The sequence below is a fragment of the Myxocyprinus asiaticus genome, chromosome 21 (genome assembly GCF_019703515.2).
Source record: "Myxocyprinus asiaticus isolate MX2 ecotype Aquarium Trade chromosome 21, UBuf_Myxa_2, whole genome shotgun sequence".
Classification (NCBI taxonomy): Eukaryota; Metazoa; Chordata; class Actinopteri; order Cypriniformes; family Catostomidae; genus Myxocyprinus; species Myxocyprinus asiaticus.
This window is the reverse complement of record NC_059364.1, coordinates 44,719,669-44,740,971: the sequence shown is the minus strand read 5'-3', so window position 1 is coordinate 44,740,971 and position 21,303 is coordinate 44,719,669. Positions and strand designations below refer to the sequence as shown.

Sequence of the window (21,303 nt, the reverse complement as noted above, 5' to 3'; positions counted from 1 at the left end):
CTAAGCAACCAAATTGGTCCAGTTAGGGAGGGTAGAGTCACATGGGGTAACCTCCTCGTGGTCGTGATTAGTGGTTCTCGCTCTCAATGGGGCGCATGGTAAGTTGTGCATGGACCGTGGAGAGTAGCATGAGCTTCCACATGCAGAGTCGGTGCGGTGTCATGCACAACGAGCCACATGATAAGATGTGTGGATTAGCGGTCTCAGAAGCGGAGGCAAATGAGACTTGTCCTCCACCACCCGGATTGAGGTGAGTAACTGCGCCACCATGAGGACCTACTAATTGGGAATTCCAAATTGGGAGAAAAGGAGATAAAAAAATAAATAGCTCCAGGCAGCAGGTCACAAGCCCGGGAGTCGATTTGGCCAGTGAGATGAAGGAAATTCAGCGACAATTGATGAATGTGTCAGCAATGCTGACGAAGGTCGTTGCTGACTTGGAGGCTTGCTGTAATATGTCGATCAATCACTGCTATGGAGATGGAATTCACTGAGATGGTTACAAGAGTGGCGGATGCTGAGAAACGGATCAATTGTCTGGAGTCATCGGAGAGGGAATTAGCTGCTAATCTGCTAGCGACCAAGGCAGACTTGGAGCACGTCTGGGAAAAGCCGGAAGATATGGAGAATCATAACCGGTGGAATAACATCCGAATTGTTGGAATTCCTCAGTGAGCAGAGGGTCAGAATATGGTGGAATTCCTGGATGGGCTCTTTCCGAGTCTGCTCGACATAACAGGCCATAAACTGGAAATTGAGTGAGCTCACAGAGTTCTGGCTCAGCGATCCGCTGAGGGAGAGAGGCCCCGATAAATTCTGGCCAAAGTTATGAGATCATCCAATAAAGATCTTGTGTTACGCGAAGCGAGGAGTAAAGGAAGGCTCTCTTGGAAGAACCACAACATTTTCTTGTTCCCAGGCTTTGCAAATTCGACAAGAGAGAACGTGATCGATTCAAGGAATGCAAGAAACTCTTACATCAATGGAAGGTTGCTTTTGCACTGATGTTCATGGCCAAATTGTGAATAGATGCTAAGGATGGCTGTAAAATATTCACATGTCCCCAGCAAGCATTGTCCTTCATAAAGTAAGTTATTTTGTGGAACTCACGTTGCAGCTGAGTGGGTCTGACTCACTGAACATTCACTTGACCGTCCCAGGAAACTGGCCGCCTTTTTTGATTCTTTTTGTGCTAGTTCTGCTTAGAGGCTGGAGTTTGTTTTGTGGAATAGCACTCCTTTGGGACAGTGTTGTGGATGAATCTGCACATTCTTTGTGTTTATTCCACCTATTGGCTGGAGTTTGTTTTATAGATTATCTTCTGTTGTGTAATTCTGTCTCACTAAATTTGTATAGAAACACCAGACTTGAGCAATCCGACAGCAAAGTTGTCACAGGGGCTCTCGTAGGAGTACATGGACTGTTTGAGTTTAGAGGGATTGATGCCGGTTGGTGCTGTCATGCGCGGGGTTAATGCGCACCTTTTTCTTTTTTCTGTTTGTTTGGTTCGGGGGTAAGTTTGGGGATTGATTGTTGCACTAAAGTTAGAATGTGGTCTTTATAATTTTATTTTTGACACACAATCTATTTTTTCTAATATGTCAAAATGTCAAATGTTATTATGAGTGGATTGTCTCTCTCCACGTGGAATGTGAATGGGTTGGGGCACCCCATAAAAAGAAGGAAGGTTATTTCTTTTCTTAAACTTAAGAAATATGATATAGTGTTTCTTCAAGAAATGCATCTTTCCCCACAGGAAGCTGAAAATTTTTTAAAGAAATGGGGTGGAAATGATTTAGTGCTGGCTCATGTAAGAGCAGGGGAGCAATTACACTGATAAGTAAGCATCTACAATTCAAATGTCTCAAACAGACATAAATTAGGAAGAGTCATTATAGTTTTAGCAGAAATTCAGGGGTAAAGGTTGATTTTTGGTTAATATTTATGTACCTACCGCTGATGGTAAGGGCTTTTTTATAGATCTTGAAGGGATGTTGCAAGCCACTGGCACCCCTCATGATATAATACTGGGGGGAGACTTTAATCTATTGATGGATTCAATCCTTGATCATAGTGAAGCAAAATCGTGTAAGCCCCCTAGAGCAACATTGACAGGATGTGTAAAAATCTTGGTCTAATAGATATTTGGAGATTGAACCCATCTGGTAGGGACTATGCATTCTTTTAATCAGTCCATAAGATTTTTTCTAGAATAGATTTTTTTTTTAAGTCCCTCGTTTCACCTGTTGGTGATTGCTCAAATGGAAACATCTTAGTCTCAGATCATGCCCTGGTGAGTTTAGAGATGTTGCCACATACAGAGAAAAATAAATCATATAGTTGCCGCTTTAATGTATCCCTTTTGCAAAATCCTGAATTCCAACAAATGTTAAAGGCTGAAATCAATGTTTATATGGAGACCAACTGGCCCTCCGTATCCTCTGTGGGCATGGCTTGGGAGGCACTTAAGGTGGTTCTTAGGGGTCAGATCATACAGTATGCCTCATTCACCAAAAAATCCAGAGCACGAGAACTCGTGGAGTTGGAAGGGAATATCAAAAGTGCCGAGGCAGGGGGGCCTGGGTAGCTCAGCCAGTAAAGATGCTGACTACCACTGAATGACTCCAGCCAGGTCTCCTAAGCAACAAAATTGGCCCAGTTGCTAGGGAGGGTAGAGTCACATGGGGTAACCTCCTCGTGGTCACTATAATGTGGTTCTCGCTCTCGGTGGGGTGCGTGGTGTGAGTTGTGCGTGGATGCTGCGGTAGATGGCGTGAAGCCTCCACGTGCGCTATGTCTCCATGGTAATGCGCTCATCGGGGGACAAACAGGAAAGCTTTTGGCTTGATATATAAAGCAGAGAGAGTCTTTTTCTACCATTCCCTCAGTGAAATCTGCTGGTGGTAAAATATTTACCACGGCCATTGATATTAAAAATGCCTTTAAAGAATTCTATCTTGATCTCTATAGTTCCATGTCTTCATCTACTGATGAAGATATTAGAAACTTTGTGGAACCATTAGAACTCCCTAAACTGATGAATGAGCAAAAAAAAATTCTTGATTTTGAGATAACCTTGGAAGAGCTTGGCTAGGTAATTAAGGCCTTGCCTACAGGCAAGGCTCTGGGGCCAAATGGCTTTGCCGCTGATTGTTTTAGATATTATGCTACAGTTTATACGGAATCATTCAAGAATGGAAAGCTTCCTCCAACCATGACACAAGCCCGGATCAGTCTGATTTCTAAAAAGGACAAAGATCCAAGTGAGTGTAAGAGTTACCGTCCAATTTCTCTGATCCAGCTAGACGTAAAAATATTGTCAAAAATTCTGGATAACCAATTAAGTAAAGTTATGACCTCTCTTATACACATAGATCGGGTGGGGTTTATTCATGGCTGTAGCTCTTCTGATAACATTAGGCATCAATATCACGTGGTCAGTGGCGAATGATCAGACTCCAGTCACTGCATCTCACTTGACGACGAAAAAGCATTTGATATGGTAGAATGGGATTATCTTTTTAAGATTTTGGAAATATACGGGTTTGGGAATACTTTTATTGGATGGATTAAGTTACTTTATATACACCCGGTAGCAGTGGTACAAAAAAATAGATTAATTTCAGATTATTTTACTCTGGATAGGGGCACCTGGCAGGGTTGCCCTCTGTCCCCATTATTGTTCTGTCTTGCCCTGGAAACATTAGCAGCCATGATAAGAAAGGAAGATGATTTTCCAGGGGTTGTGGCGGGAGGTATGGTGCATAAGCTTTTGCAGTACGCAGATTATATTTTATTATTCGTCTCCGACCCCACTAGATCTATGCCTTGCCTCCAAAGAATTATTCATTCCTTTTCTAAGTTCTCGGGATACAGAGTCAGTTGGTCTATATCTGAAGCTTTGGCTCTGACAGCATACTGCCCAGTGACGGCTTTTCAGCCAGGAGTCTTCCAATGGCCCAAACAGGGCATTAAGTAATTGGGCATTTTATTCCCAGCAAATTTGTGTGATTTAGTTAGAGTTTATTTTGACCCCTTAATAAAAAGTTTTTCGAGCGATGTGGACAGGTGGGCTTCATTACATTTATCTATGAATGGGAAGGTTAATGTTATTAAAATGAATTGTATTCCAAAATTCAACTACCTGCTACAATCTCTCCATGTAGATGTCCCCCTCTCTTGTTTCAAGCAATTTGATAGCGCAGTGAAGACATTCATTTGGAATGGTAAATATCCCAGATTACATTTCAGTAATTTACATAGGCCAATTGACAAAGGTGGGCTAGGCCTACCCAAGATTTTGTTTTATTATTATGCATTTGGTCTCAGACATTTGGCTCATGGTCGCTTCCACCTGAGAGAGCCCCTCCCTGCTTTTGTATTGAACAGGATGTTCTTGCCCCTATTTCGCCACTGTGAAGCCTTTCTATTAAACTAACCAAAGTTAAGTAACACCCCGTTATCTCGCATTTGCACTTGGTATGGACAAAGGTGTCCAGAGTGTTTAATTCTGACATTTATTTAAATGTTGCCTCAAGCATATGGCTGAATCCAAAATTATGTATTAATAAGTCCCCTTTCAGCTGATCAGAGTGGATTGTGAGGGAGGTTAATACACTCGGTGACCTATATGAGAGTGGAGTGTTGAGATCTTTTGAAAATTTGGTTCAACATTTTGGGATTCCCAGATCTCAGTTTTATAGGTATTTACAGCTGAGCCACCTACTCTGTACTATTTTTAGGAGTAGTATACACCTGCCTAAAGCAGCAGATACTCTGGGAATGGTGATTTCTGCTTTTGGAAAAGGTCATGAGGCATCAGTGTATTACTCGCTGCTAATTCAGAGTCTGGGGGATGGAGCTTTAACTTCTATCAAGAGATTATGGGAGAAAAATGTAAACTTGGTATTGGAGGAGGTAGTGTGGGCTAGGATTCTAAAAAAGGTCAAGTCTGCATCTAGAGATGCAAGGGTGTGCCTTATGCAATTCAAGATTTTACATAGATTTTATTGGACCCCCTCTAGATTGTATTGGCTTGGTCTTAAAGACACACCCACCTGCTGGCGATGCCAATCAGAGGATGGAGACATGGTCCATGTTTTTTGGTGGTGTGTTTAGATCCAGGAATTTTGGTTGAAGGGTTAGAGTTTTGTGTGTGACGTGTTGGGCACTCGGATTTCATTTTGCCCCAGACTCTGTGTTTTGGGTGATGGGGCGTCATCGATGTGGGGAATAAACACTTAAAAAATTGGGTTCTGACCAGTGTAATGATTGCCAGGCAAATTATTTTAAGGGGATGGAGGTCGGCTGAGATGCCCCCATTTCAGGAGTGGTGCACAGAGATGGGGAGGGTGGTGGCTTTTGAGGAAGTGTCATTTAGAAGACTGGGTAACTTAGATATGTTTGTTGGGAAATGGGGCAACTATTTGGAGTTTTTGGAGGGCTCTCGTGGAGGGGCAGTGGAGAGAGAGGTAGAGGTATAAATGTGTGTAATTATTATATATATTTGTTTGTTTGCCTTTTTTGTGTGTATATACTTATGTGTGACCACAGGAATGTTTGTTGAGGGTCAAGGCAGGGTTGGGGATTGTGAGGGGGAGGGGTAATTGTGGGGTTTAAATGTTGATTCTATGTATATATGTTTTGCTTTTCTTTATTTACTGTAGGAACCAATAAAAAAAATAATTAAAAAAATAAAATAATTTATGATATCTGTATTTTTAAATGTAGTATTTCAAATCTCTTGATTTCAAATATTACATTGAAGAGTAATTGAAGATATCTTAAAAGGCTAACTTACTAGTTGCAATCACATTACAGTACATAGATATCTGAAATGAACATTTTTACAAGTTATAATTCAATTGTTGATATCAGGAATAGACATTTGCAGTAGTTACAATGACATTATTGATTTAAAAAAGTTTTTTTTTACTAATACAAAGTACATTACTGATATGTGTATTTTGAGTTTCAGCTAGTAAGAAATTAATTATCGATATCTGTAATTGTGCTTTGAGTGAATGACAGATCATTGTGAAATTCTACTACTGTAAATGCAGTTACAGAAATAAACAATATGTATTTCTGCGAGTGATGTAATTTTTTTACTTGAATTGTTTTTACTAGTGCAAATCGAATTACTGGTATAAAAAATGAGCATTTTCACTAGTAGTGATTCCATTGCTGATATCAAGAATTTTCACTAGAGAAAATCTTATTATAGATAGATTTAATTCACAGTCTGCACAAGATGAAATGTCAAAAGGGCTTGCAATAATCCCACAACATTGGGATGTGCTCTGTACAAATTGGGTTCAGTACTATATTTTTGGGTGTCTTTGCCCCATTACCTAATTTACTCAATTCCTTTAGTGAATTGGGTGCTAAAACAATGCAGACACTTTGTGCAAATAAACCACACTAAATAAGAAGATGAATTTAAGGGGAAGCTTGAATTTTGGCAGGAACCCTGACCACCTCAATTGACAGGTTCTTGCAAGTATGAATGGGATGTTTGAGAGGTAGAATGGAGAATGGTCTGTTTTCTGTGAAACACAGTTAACTTTGATATTTTCACAAGAGATTATGTTAAAGGGAAATGCAGCATGCTGACAGCTTTCCAATTTGGGACAGAGCTTCCACGCAATAAATAAATAAAGCTGTCTCTAGGAAGCCAAGCCACAGCTTTTCCAAGCCAGTAGCATATTTCTGAGTGATCTCTAGAAAGACAAAATAGAAAAATAAATGACTTATTTTAAAGCAAAGATGGAAATTATATTTCATAGGGCCTGATGGCATGAATGGTTTGGAAGCACGCTCTCAATGCCAAAGTAAAGAACTTACCACCTGAATACATGTGACTCATGTAAACACCTCTGTCTTGTGGATGTGTTGACAATAGTTCCTTTGTATGGTACATGCTAGTGCCTAACATAGTGCCAAACATCTATACCCACAAAAGGCATTTACATTCTTAAAGACACTTTAATGTCATCATAATTCAAATAAGGTTGACCACTTTCATACTACAGCTTTTTAATAATCCATTTTTGACTAACACTACAATGCCTATAAAGCAAAGCTGTCTGACCCTCTTTTGTAAATTATGTTTTTAATCATCCATAGCTATGTGGCCTCTAACTGACCAACTCATTATTGGTCTGAGATGACCTTGCACTAGGGAGTGCTGACCTGCCCTTAGGCCTGCGGGGGAAGATGCAACCTTTCACATTCTCGCAAATGACCTCTCCGCTGACTTCATGCTCGGAGCCACAGGCTCCATCAGACACATTTGTGTTCAGAGAGATGAGTTTGATGACGGTTGGCCTAATTGTCAGAGCCAGCGGAAAAGCACAGAGATATGATGTGATGGCATGGAAACCTCTCCTAAGATCTGACTATGGAGTATTTTTAGCATATTTAAAGGAATAGTTCACCCATAAATGAAAAATCTGTCATCATACTCTCTCCCATGTGGTTCCAAATCCGTATGAATTTCCCATAAAATAAAAGTGGAAAGGGATGGTCAAGCTCCAAATTGACAAAAAAACACCATAAACATTTAAATAAAAGTAGTCAATTTTGATCTTTTGCTCACACGATGTGATCATATTCTTCAGAAGACTTGAAATGTGGTGTTCAAGTCAAATGGACTACTTTTATGATACTTTAACGGTGCTTGATAGAATGTTCATTTTAGGGTGAACTATTCCTTTAAATCAGACTACATTGAGACAATGCTAAGTGCATAATTAGCATCTTAAATTTGGGTCAAAGAGAATGTACACAACACTGAGTATCAGATTCAGAACACTTCAGAATCAGATCTCACAGGACAATCTGTATCTACAGTGCTCTGTCTTGATAAAATTGCAACTTATCCACCGTTTAAAACCTACATACTGCTAAAATGGGTCTAAAAAGAAAATTGACTGTCCACAAATACTTCTTACTGGTGGTGAAATTTTATTTTGTGTTATTTTTTATTATTATTATTATTAAAAATGTATATATTTAATCCCTATGACAATAGGATTATTGTGCCTATAAGCAGTCCAGGTAATTGTTTCATTCACAGAATCATATAAGAGAGTGTCTCGGTAGAATGGCACGTCACAAAACAAGACATCGTGATTTTATCCCTGATAATTTTGATTTGGTGTAATGCGCAGATTTTTCACATGTTTTGCATAACCTGGTCTCATAAAATCATGCTACTATGCCTACATTTGTGCAAAATTATTTTTACATGGCTCGTAGTATGTACAGTATTGCAGAAGTTATAGGCATGCTACAACAATTACTTTTATTCACATAACCAACTACTTTTAAAAATTGTTCAAGTGTTTTCAAATTTGCAATGCACTTGCAAATGACCTAAAGAGCCTGCACCTTGACAAGTGAGCCGTAAGTGTCATAGAAGCACCACCAAATAAGGTAGTTGCTTCAGCAATTGTTTTCATCCTCAAGTTTGTATTTTATGACACAATCGGTTAGGTTAAAGGCCAAAGTATACTTCAGTTGTCCGCATTGCTGATAGCTCCACACACAGTATTTGTGTCGCAAATTTCATCATCACCACACCTGACCGCGTGCCACCCAGATTTTCTTGACACGCGGATGCGGTCCTCGTTTGTGCGCATCATCTGCACATGTGCATGAGGTTGGCTGTAGTAATATGTGGGTCCACTAGGTGGCAACATGTATAGCCGGGTCAATTTTTTAAGTAGTCGAAGAAGAGGGTGGACTCTACCAATAAAAACAACGAAGTAGAAGTAGCAGTAATAACAACAACACTGGAAGGCCACTTTGATAAGCGTTTATGTGAGGTAATGAGAAGATACCCAGCATCTCCTCCTCCATCTTTTTCCTTTTTCTTCTATGTCCTTCAGAGCAGATTTTCTGTAGAGATACAAATCCATGCTGACCTCTACAGGTATCACAAAACAGTCATAGTACGCATGCATCGAACATGTCCATCTGCACTCAGGGTCGACTGGGTGCGATCCGATCTGGAACGCAGAAAAACAAAGCATACCCGGGCCTTTAGGTTTAAGGTTGAGGGTAGGAAGTTGATTTAAAACTCGATAGACCTAATTTGTTTGGGAGAACTTATAAATCGTTTTAAGCGTCACACAGTGAGCATTTCATCACTGAACTACTTCAATATGTGTAAGGAACCACGAAATATCAATTTGCTAAAATGTTGCTACAGTCACGTAATTTAATGGGATCAGGTAGATTTTGCCACATGGAGTTCTAGAGAAAACTAAAATAAGTTAAAATAAGCTTGAACCATCTTAAGGTGGTTTGCTGGTCCTAGCTGCTTTCCACTGGTTAGAATGGTCTAGTTTGATGGTTTTAGATGGGTTTTGGGCACTTGTCAATTGACCAGACTGGGAGAGCAGGTAGACCAGTTGAAAAAATGCTTGGTCAGGGTGCTAAACCAGCTTAATACACCTTTGGATGGTGTTTTTAGCAGCAAGAGTATCAGATTATGTATCTAACAGTTTGACTTAAACTGTGTATTATGTTGCAGTTCCTCATAAAGTTACCAGCCAACTAGGCGTTTGGTGCTTGATCAGTGTCAACTTTGGAGCCTGCTGCTACATTGCCTTTTTTTTGTGTATTTTCAGAGGATATCAAGAAATCTCAGAGAGTGAAGCATCCTGCCTTGGTTAAACGAAAAGTTCACCTCAAAATTAAAATGCAGTAACACTTTACTTTAAAGTTCCCATTATAAGGGTTTATAAAGGGCTCCATTAATGACTAATACAGTAAGTAATTAAAAAATGCACTATAAATCATGTATTTATAACCATTTATATGCAGTTATAAAAACATGAATAAAAGCAACTTACATGCAATACTTGCCAAATAGTGAGCATTTTAACTTATATATTATTAATGCTTAATTAACATAAAATGCTTGGGGGCCTGAATAGCTCAGCGAATATTGACGCTGACTACCACCCCTGGAGTCGCGAGTTCAAATCCAGGGCGTGCTAAGTGACTCCAGCCAGGTCTCCTAAGCAACCAAATTCGCCTGGTTGCAAGGGAGGGTAAAGTCACATGGGGTAACCTCCTTGTGGTCACGATTAGTGGTTCTCGCTCTCAATGGGGCGCGTGGTAAATTGTGCGTAGATCGCGGAGAGTAGCATGAGCCTCCCATGCTGTGAGTCTCCGCGGTGTCATGCAGAGCGAGCCACGTGATAAGATGTGCAGATTGACAGTCTCAGAAGCGGAGGCAACTGAGACTTGTCCTCTGCCACCCGGATTGAGGTGAGTAGCCACCACGAGGACCTACTAAATAGTGGGAATTGGGCATTCCAAATTGGGAGAAAATTGCTTTATAGGAAAAAATGCTCTAATTCATGATTTAGGTCACAATATAGTAAACTATTCTATTAAAGTGTGTTTAAAGAGAGTGATTATGACATTTTGCTACAGTGTTTATATTCATGACTGTAATGTCTTGACTCACTTGTAATGTCACTTTCCTTGTCACATTAATGTCAAAATAATGGTGCTACTCCGAAAGTTGTCCCAACTTACCTAGTCCTAGTTACCTAAAGTCCTTTTCAAAAACAATTTACAGGACTTCATGCTCATTCACATTAAAATATACTGAACTTCATGTGCATAGGTTTCTGTTGTTGGCAACTATAACTAAATTATTTATACTGTATGTGTCCACTTTAAATTAAGGCCCATTTTCATAGGTTATTAATGATGAATAAGTGTTAATTAAGTGTTATTTAAATCATGAGAGGTAAAATGGCTCACTATTTGTCAGCCATTACACAAAAGTCACCCTTTTTATCCATGTTGTTATAACTGCATATCAATTATTATAATGCATTTGTAAATGACTTATTAATCATTAATGAACCCCTTTAGAAACCCTGAGCAAAGGTAACATTAATGTAAAGAGTTATCAAGAATTCTTCCGTCATTTACTCTCATGTTGTTCCAAACCTTTATGGCTTTCTTTCTTCTGTGGAACACAAAAGGAGTTCTTTTTCCATACAATGACAGTGAATGGTGACTGAGGCTAACAGTCTGCCTAATATCTCCTTGTTCCATCTCCTGTTCCATGAAAGAAAGATAGTCATACAGGTTTGGAACAACATGAGAGTAAACAATGACAGATCTTTAAATATGGGTATGTTAAATGTCATGATATCTTACAGACTGTGTTGAAGGAGGAGAAAATACATTTTGCTGTAAGTTTCCTTCCCAGTCACAACTGCAGGACCTCTGGGACGACCTGAATTTTGTGAGCTGACCTTCCACACTTAGATCATGGCTGCATAAACACAGGTCATTCCCCTGTGCACTTCCTGACAGAAGGGGCACCTCACCGCTTTAGATATATGTACGTCTCCTCTGGAGTCAAAGCTGTGAAGAGTTTTTTTAAACTCTCCCCCACGATTTCATGCATGTTTTCGCAGTAATGGGAGTTGCTGATCACTCTGATCACTGATCATTCACCAACATATAATTTAAAGAACTGCTATTGCCATTGCACTATATAAAACATATATAAACAGAACATTGAATATCATTATTAAACATGATAACCCAGAGGAGAATTGTATTGCTTAGAGGTTGCTCTTTAAGATCTCAGGAGACTTACTGAAGTATTAATGAAGTATTATCTTTGGCTCTGATGATTGTCTTGAAATCCCTCAGGAGAAATAACCTCAATTGTTGACGTACAGTAAGAGTATAGAGTTTAAAAATGAATCTGCATTAAATAGCTTGGATCATTTGGTCTTAGAAGAATTTGAAGAGAAATGTTAGAGTGCATACTGAAATCTCTGACTCTTGATTGCAGACTTTTAGCATCTTGGCAAATCTGGGCACAGTTTTTGTGATATATATATATATATATATATATATATATATATATATATATATATATATATATATATAAATAATACGTTACAAAAAATTGTTGATTTGTTCTACAAAACTAATTTCACATATTTAAGCATGGTCTTTAGAACAAAAGGTTTTAACATCAGTATCAAGTGCATCCAAACTTTTGAGTATATGCTATATTTAATGTAGCCTGGGAAAAAAGTTAATGATTGAGCCCATATCAGTTTCACTGATATGTTCCAGTGGCTAATGATTTATCGAGAACAACCTATTCAACACAATTTACAGCTTCTCCAAGGGTTTTACTTGACTTATGTCTATAATAGATACACAATGGCATGCGGTATCAGAAAAGAATGCTAGTTCTGGCTTTGTCCATTGGTAAAACTGTCAGACTTGAATAAAAAAGGCACAAATCTGCCAAGCTGGAACAGTCTGAGATCATAGTGTTCTATTCACAACCAGATAAATCCACCACAGTTAAGATCAAGATCTTTCTTCAAACCCAATAAATAGTCAGATCATCGCTATTTGAGATCATCACATTGTTTTTTCCTCATTAATTCAATTAGAAAACTTGTGCAAAGAGAAAATAACTTCTTTATCCTGAACAAAAGCTGAGGTGACTCTGAGCTGACAGGGTGAGTGGAATTCATTTCTGCCTCAGCTGGTGGCGGAGTCGACTGGTGAACTCTAATGAAAAGCTATGATAAAATCTTTCATTTCCAGCAACTTTTTCTAGGGGGTCGCCAGTGGATGAGAAATGGCAGGCAGTTATTATTTTCAGTATTCATGGGGTGTATGTGATAAATGGGTTCAGTGCTGATTAACCTCTAGGAATTTGAGCCTGTTTCTGTCTCCTCTCGTTGCCAAAGATGCTAAACTTCATGCGACAGGACTGAACTGTCTGCTGCTGCTTACATAATTCCACCCATGTTGGAACACTGAACAAGTTGAAATGTCCAATTAATTAATTAACAATGACCATAATTTTAACTCAAATAAATGGATAAAAAACTTGCAAATAATGACCCTTAAGGCTAGTAACACCTATTATAACCGTGATAAATTGACAAGCAATAAAAGCTCTTGTAAAACCAAGTTTTTGTCCCCACCAGCCTCAAAGGCAGTTTGTTGATCGTGTTGTCGGGTTCATTTTTCAAAGCATTGCGCTGTGTAGCCCTTCCCAAAATCCTGCTCCACATATGTGTTCATCCAACATCAAATGTGTTTTGATTAGCTCTGATTGTGTCATGTCACGCAACAGTTTTACATTGTAGTTTGGACAGAAAAGCATCTTAGTTACTGATGTAACCTCTGTTCCCTGATGGAGGGAACGAGACATTGTGTCAATGTAGTGACACTAGGGGTTCAATCTTGAGAGCCCCAATCACATTTGCTTAAAATAGAAAAGGCCAATGAAAATCTGGGAAGTGCTCTTTCCTCTCCAGGAAGGAGAGCACTACGGAGACCACATCCTGCCAGATGGAGGTTAACATGTGGAGCATACCTCACATGGACTTACCGACCAGGAAGTTCACATATGGAATGATGTCACTGGGGAAGACCCTATCTACAGAGAGGGTACACAGCACAGTGGCCGAGACAGAGAAAGCTCTGACGAGGGGAAACACAGGTTTCACCTAAGGGGGAAACCGAACAGTGGAAACTCATCATACGGGATTACCAAGGGGGAATCACCACACATGGAGCACTGAGCCCGAGCACACGGGCTCACCTGAAAAGGGGAATACCACAAGTACTGGGACTGGTGGTGTTACTCCTCCGCCGAGTTCACCACCGAACAGTGCTAAAGAATTAAAGAGGCGTCCGGAGTTCACCAGTACGGGGAACCATTGTGGACAAAAAAGCGCACATCATCACCTTTGAAAAAAGGGGAAAGGCGCAATGCAAGCGGTACACCAAGCTGGCCGCCCGGTCTACCTGCTGTTACCGTGTAACACTCGGGTCCAAACCGGGTCTATGCGTAGGTTATAAAACCTCGCAAAGGTATTGGGTGTAGCCCAACCCGCAGCTCTGCATATGTCTGCTAGAGAGGCCCCCCTTGCCAGTGCCCAGGAGGATGCAATACCTGTAGTGGAGTGTGCCCGGACTCCCAAGGGGCACGGCAAGTCCTGAGACTGGTATGCAAGGAAAATGGCATCCACAATCCAATGGGCTAATTTCTGTTTGGAGACAGCTTTTCCCTTCTGCTGTCCTCCAAAACAGACAAAGAGCTGCTCCGAGCATCTAAAGCTCTGTTTTCGGTCCAGATAGATGCGCAGGGCGCGAACTGGACACAGCAGCGACAAGGCTGGGTCTTCCTCCTCTGAAGGTAGTGCTTGCAGGTTTACCACCTGGTCCCGAAAAGGAGTGGTGGGAACCTTGGGCACATAACCGGGCCGGGGTCTCAAGATCACGTGAGTGTGCCAGCCTGAACTCCAGGCATTCGCTGGTCATCTTATGAAAATTACGTAACCGTGGTAATATTTTTGCAAAATACTATTATATGGTTAATTACACATATCCCAGTGGTTTCAAGGTGAATATCCACCTTGCTAACAAAGCACTAAAAGCTAGTTAAACATTCTCCCAAACAAATGAGGTTTTTAAGTTTATTACTCTATCAAGTTTTAAATCAACAAAACATACCTCCCAACTCTAAATCTTGAACATAACCGAAAATGTAATAAAAAGCAAATGTGAAATTGAGCTACCACAAAATTTGATTGATTAAAATGAAATTATAAACTATATCATCAGTTATAGGCCATATGTATTAAAATGTTGCCCCCTTATAGCTTCAGTATATTTAGCTAGTATCTTGTAATGTAGCTAACGACTTTTTTCAAAAGGGTAGGTTAGCTGTAGCTACTTTAAACTAAGAACTACTTTAAATAATAAGTAGCTTTTATATTCTTGGCAAGTAGCTTCAAAGTATCTTCCCTAACACTGTGTGTAACAATAAGCAATTTCAGCAAATTAAATTGTCTAAAAGAACATTAGCTTGACATCTATAAGCTATCAACTCAATTTTGCCTTCAATGAAATGTTGAGAACAAACAAAAAGAGTTCAATGTCAAAGAAACTGAGATGATGATGTTCCCATTCTTGTGATTTTTTTTTTTTAGAAGAATTGTCAGTTACTTTGAGCTTCATTGCTATGCAAATTATTTGCACTGTGCATTCAGTGTGTGGGGTATCTTTGCTCGTTTTCAGTCTTTTGAAATTACACCCCTGTCATATCGCACAATCCATAGGAAGAAAAGTGAGGGAAATTCATGGGCATCGTGACGCATGTTAGAGTTACACCGTTACAGCTGGAAAGAGATGGATAAACAGACAGACAGGGTTAAAAAGGGGTGGGAGTGGTGGATGGAATATACTAGAGCATGGGGCTTTCCTTTTCCCCACGCTCCCTCTCTTTAGTAGCGAGTGATGAAAGGACAATTTTCCCTCTGCCCTTTAAGTGCAGCATTGTCACAGAGTTCAACGGCCCTAGCGACAGATGAGTTGGAGCCCCGAGGGCCCCGCTCTGGCCTCCATCTCATGGGCTTTGTAAAGGGCCAAGCCACTGTCATATGAAACAGACATCTAATAGGTAAGCCTTTGTGTGTGTGTACCCCCCCCACCCCCCCCCCCCCAACATCTGCTGACACACCCAGCCCCCAAACAGCATCGCTGCTCTGCGAGGGAAGACAACCGAGAACGAGTTCACAAAGGGCCCCGGAGAGCTAATAAAGCCATGCCAGTGTTGTTGCTGAATTGCGTCCGTGCTCTGTGGTTTAGGGTTTTTGAAAATGAAACCACAGGAAGGTATTGTTTCATAAAAGAGTATATTCAACACATTCAAATACAGCTGACAGTGTTGTGTAAGCATATTTTTGTGCCATGGGTGGTATCCATTGTTGTTGTTCTCTGCTTCTTATGTGAAAGTACAGCAAATGTTTAATAACTTGAGTGTTTTATGGAAAGTGTTTAAGTAGCTTTTGTGGTGTTCTCTTGAGGGACTGCAAACTTCTGGTTCATATTTCTGTTTTTACTAAATTAAAATGAATGCCTTAACATTTGTTTTGCATTTGAAACACTCATTCTTTATTGTTATTTTTTTCACCTTTTAGAATACTAGTAAAATCATCAAAACTATGGAATAACATAAATGGAACTATGGGAATTATGTTGTGACTATACAAAATCCAAAATAAATCAAAACTGTGTTATATTTTAGCATCTTCAAAGTAGTCAACATTTGCCTAGAATTTGCAGACATGTACTCTTGACATTTTCTCAACCAACTTCTTGAGGTATCACCCTGGGATGCTTTTTAAACAGTATTGAAGGAGTTCCCATCTATGTTGGGCACTTATTGGCTGCTTTTCTTTATTATTTGGTCCAAGTCATCTTTTTTATTATTTTTTATTAAATTTTAGTTTTATAATGAAATAAATTAATATGTTGGCACAATTATATTTTTGTCTACAAAACTAATTTCAAACATTTAAGCATACGCCTTCAGATCAAAATATTTTTTAAGATCATGAGAAACATTTCATTCAAGTGTTTCAAAACTTTTGACCGGTAGTGTACACTCACCGGCCACTTTATTAGGTACACCTGTACATCTGCTTATTCATGCAGATATGGGTCAGGAGCTTCAGTTAATGTTCACATCAACCATCAGAATGGGGGAAAAATTTGATCTCAGTGATTTAGACTGTGGCATGATTGTTGGTGCCAGACGGGCTGGTTTGAGTATTTCTGTAACTGCTGATCTCCTGGGATTTTCACATACAACAATCTCTAGAGTGTAAAGAGTAGTAACTGGTGGTTTTTTTTTTTGTTTTTTGTTTTTTCGCACAATTCTCTACACACTCTAGAGACTGTAGTGTGTGAAAATCCCAAGAGATCAGCAGTTACAAAAATACTCAAACCAGCCCAACTGGCACCAACAATCATTCCAAGGGCCAAATCACTGAGAATTTTTTTTCCCCCAATCTGATGGTTGATGTGAACATTAACTGAAGCTCTGACCCGTATCTACATGATTTTATGCACTGCTGCCACATGATTGGCTGATTAAATAATCACATGAATAAGAAGATGTACAGGTGTACCTAATAAAGTGGATCGGTGAGTGTATATACTCTATATATGCTTTTTCATATGGATATATTCTAAGCAATCGCAATTTGGCAAGAAACACCCTACGGAAACACAAACATGAACGCTTGGCCAGTGCATTGCAAGCTTGCCACATGTACTCTGGTGCTACTGATAGGGCTACCTTCAAATGTCTGTACATTAAAACCAGTGTTGATTTTTACGCATAACTTTTATTTACAATGAGACTGAGACGATTTTTTTCTCTGGCAATATGTAAAGCAAATTCACTCCCGAATAATAGAAAAGCAATTTTATACCAGTACACTAGGTGGCACCTTTTTGCTGTTGTGACATCCTTTTTATCACAAAAGGGGTGGAGAAGAAGAACGCCAACACTGCTTATTAGTTTGCAAGAAGTCATAGGTTCAAAAGATCAGAAGTTTATTAAGAAACGTTTTACAAAGATAACCAAATGGAGTTCATCAGCCTCAACAAGAACAGCAGCAGCAGAAGCAGCAATGACGAGTTTGTCGTGGTAATGATCATTGAAGAAAGAAAGAGAAAAAGCCGGCGATACTGGGTAAATCTGATAGTGGAGAGAAAAGAAGAACACAATATTGGCTCCACAAACTAGGTGTTTGATGTCGGTTTGTTAAGTAAATATAGAACTAATGTTGGACCGAGTGTGAATTAGCACCATAGGAATCCATTGTTCCTACTCAAAAGCTTGTTTGTAATGAACATTCACACTGAAAATTCAGGATTTTTGTGAATAGATCTTCAATCTTAATCCATGTCTTTTGACAAAAATGTACTTTAAATTTAGTAAATATTTAGTCATGTCATATTCATTAATTTTAGTCATGTTCACTCTAAGATGGCATATAATTTTAGTTGACAAAAAAATCATATATTAGTTAATTTATCAATCTCATAATAGCTTATAGCTCCTGAAATAATAGCATAACATACTTAAGGATTAGCTACTTTTTAAAATGTACTGTGTTGTGAATTCTTCACGCTTTAGAGACTATTACGTGTTTTAGACAGTTTAGGATATTGCATTACGTGTAGCACGTTTTGACGGAAACGGTGTTTTCACAATGCAAATTATGCATTCTGTTTAGAGCGTAACTTAGTAAGGTGAAATTAAATACATCTGTGTATTTGCCTCATTGTTTGGCCAGATGTAAGTTGTAATATGTTTATGTTTTGGATAAAGGTGATTAATATATATATACACATCGATCAGCCACAACATTAAAACACCTGCCTAATATTGTGTTGGTTCCCCTCGTGTCGCCAAAACTGTGCCAACCCGCATCTCAGAATAGTATTCTGAGATGCTATTCTTCTCACCAGAATTGTACAGAGCGGTTATCTGAGTTACCGTAGACTTTGTCAGTTTGAATCAGTCTGGCCATTCTCTGTTGACCTCTCTCATCAACAAGGCATTTCTGTCCACAGAACTGCCGCTCGCTGGATGTTTTTTGTTTTTGGCACCATTTGGAGTAAATTCTAGAGACTGTTGTGTGTGAAAATCCCAGGAGATCAGCAGTTACAGATATACTCAAACCCATAACAATATACGCAAGGTATGCAATGCATAGGGGCGCCATGTAAAGGGGGTGCCTGCGGCTCACTAAAGGTGGTGCAATCGGCCTATATATATATATATATATATATATATATATATATATATATATATATATATATATATATATATTTATTTTTATTTTTTTTTTAATAACCTCTGGGCAAAAAAATTAATTAAAAAAAAATCAACGTCTCATCATTGACAGTATTTTGACATTGAAACAATTACAAACATCATCTTTAAAGGTGCTATATGTAATATTTGTACTGTACTAAATCATAAAATGACCATAATATGTCATCAGAGAATTAGGAAACATGCTAAGCTGAAATACTGGCTTCTCTGATAACAATGCTACAGCCAGTATGTTCTACTTTGAAGTTTCCATTCCAGGCCGGAATTTCTGTTTATGTTTTGGCCTGTGTGATCCCGCCAACTGCCCACTCACCAATAGTATTTAGACACTGCCGGGTTGCCAGATTTGAACAAGTTTGCAGGCAAACAATACTGTGTGCTGCAGCCATGGAAGCCAGCAAACTAACTGGATCAGAGATAACAGATTCCACCCGACCTAAAAAGCCTTGCCATCCACTTAAAAACCACCATGACCAGAGGCATAGTAAAACAAGGATAAATATTGGAGATGCCTTTGGAAGATGGAGACAGCGTAAAGCCCAGAAATCCTTTAAAACGGATGATGAGTTGGCTAATTTGCATGTCAACATTCCGTCAACCCGCATGAGCTTCGAGTGTCGGGACAGACAACTCTCCAATATTTTGAATTTGGACTGCAGTACCCATTTCAAACACTTGTTGTCAATCTTACATTTAGCACCTTTAACATATTTTTGTGGTAGAAGTCTCTGCAGATTACATATATAACAGTCCCCTTTGTCAACCCCTCCAGTAGATTATGTGTCCTATGATTGTGAACTACATATCATCCCTTACCTGCAATGCAATAAGAATATTGGGCAGCGCTTGACCATAGGTGTCGTGGCAGTGCACTGCCAGTGCGCTTACGGGCACCGCAGTCATCACATCACTCAGCATCTTGGCCATGCAGCCCGCAGTGCCAACGCCAATGGTGTCCCCCAGGGACACCTCATAACAGCCCAGCTCAAACAAGTGCTTTGCCACCTGGGCCAGAACAGAGGAAATCCATAAACACACTATTCCTCCTGGAAACATAATCAGCACGAAGGCGCGCACACAGAGAGCCCATTCTGAGCGTTAGGGAGGTGCTGCAGTGTTACAGGGTCATGCAGGTTTTTCATAAACATCTTTATAAGGGCCTCATGGGACTACAAAAATTGCTGAAAAAAAAAAATTCACAGCGCTCAACACTCTGAGATTTATCACATGCCCATTTAAAAAACAGTTCAGCCAAAAGTGAAAAATCCTGTCATTATTTACACACATTTATGTCGCTTCAGATATATATGAATCTCTTTCTTCAGTGTAATACCACAATATCTTGGCCACTCTATTCCATACCATGAAAGTGGACAGGAACCAGGGGTTTTTAACCTCCAAAATGACAAAAAAGAACCATTAAAGGAATGTATCCTAAAAGTAGTCCATATGAATGTGCGCTATATTCCAAATCTTCTTAAGCCATGTGATTGCTTTGTGTGAGAAACAGACAAAATGTTAATCCGACAAAGCAGACCAGCAAAACATTGTAAGGGCTATGGAAATGGTGTGTCGATGCTATGTCCCAAGTGTCCTCAAGTCATGCGGAAACCTTTGTGTGTGGAACAGTTGTTATTCAATGAAATCTCACCCTCTACTGTAGCTCTCAAATCAAACATGGCTCATCATGTGTCACATGACAATGACAGTTTGTCACAAGACATGTGAGAACCAATGGCATTAACATGCTATTTTTGAAGACGTTACAACATTTGTAGTCCATTTCAGAGCTTCGATTTTGGTCTGCTTAAATTTAGCTAGGGTAACACTTTACTAAGGGTGTATAAAGGGATTCATTAATGACTAATAAGTTATTTACAAATGCATTATAAATCATAAATATGCAGTTATAGCAACATGCATAAAAAGGGTGACTTTCATGCAATACCTGTCAAATAGTGAGCCATTTTACTTCACATGAAATACATGCTTAATAACACTTATTCAACATTAGTAACCTATGAAAACGCACCTTGAAGCAAGTCAATGGGGTCCAAAACTTTAAAGCTCCAAAAATATATACAGTATATATATAAAAAAAGATAAAGATAATCCATACCACTCCAGTGGTTTATTCCATGTCTTCTGAAACGATCCAATAGATTTTGGGTGAAAACAAACCAAAATGGAAAGTTATAAAAAAATCGATTGGATCGTTTCAGAAGACATGGATTAAACCACTGGAGTCTTATGGATTATCTTTATGCGCCTGTATGTTCTTTTTGGGTCTTGGAAATTTGGGAACCATACACTTGCATCGTATGGACAAACAGACATCATATCTCAATTAAAATATCTTAGTTTGTGTTCTGTGGAAGAATGAAAGTCATACGAGTTTGAGACGATATTTGAGAAGGGTGAGAAAATGAGAGAATTATCAATTTTGGGTAATCATTTTTATAAATGCTTTGATGTGAAGCATTTATGAAAGGAATGTTCCGGGTTCATGACAAGTTAAACTCAATCGAAAGCATCTGTGGCATATTGTTGATTAACACAAAAAATTGTTTAGACTCGTC

At 39.2% G+C, this 21,303-nt stretch overlaps 1 protein-coding gene across 1 annotated transcript in view; it reads right to left on the bottom strand.

The window, feature by feature from the left end:
• LOC127411761 (3-hydroxy-3-methylglutaryl-CoA lyase, cytoplasmic) overlaps window positions 1-21,303 on the bottom strand; it is a 56,726-nt gene that overhangs the window by 9,498 nt on the left and 25,925 nt on the right. Inside the window, exon 7 of the mRNA XM_051647497.1 lies at window positions 19,541-19,729. Within this exon, the coding sequence (XP_051503457.1) occupies window positions 19,541-19,729 (189 nt within the window). The remainder of the gene's footprint in view (window positions 1-19,540; window positions 19,730-21,303) is intronic.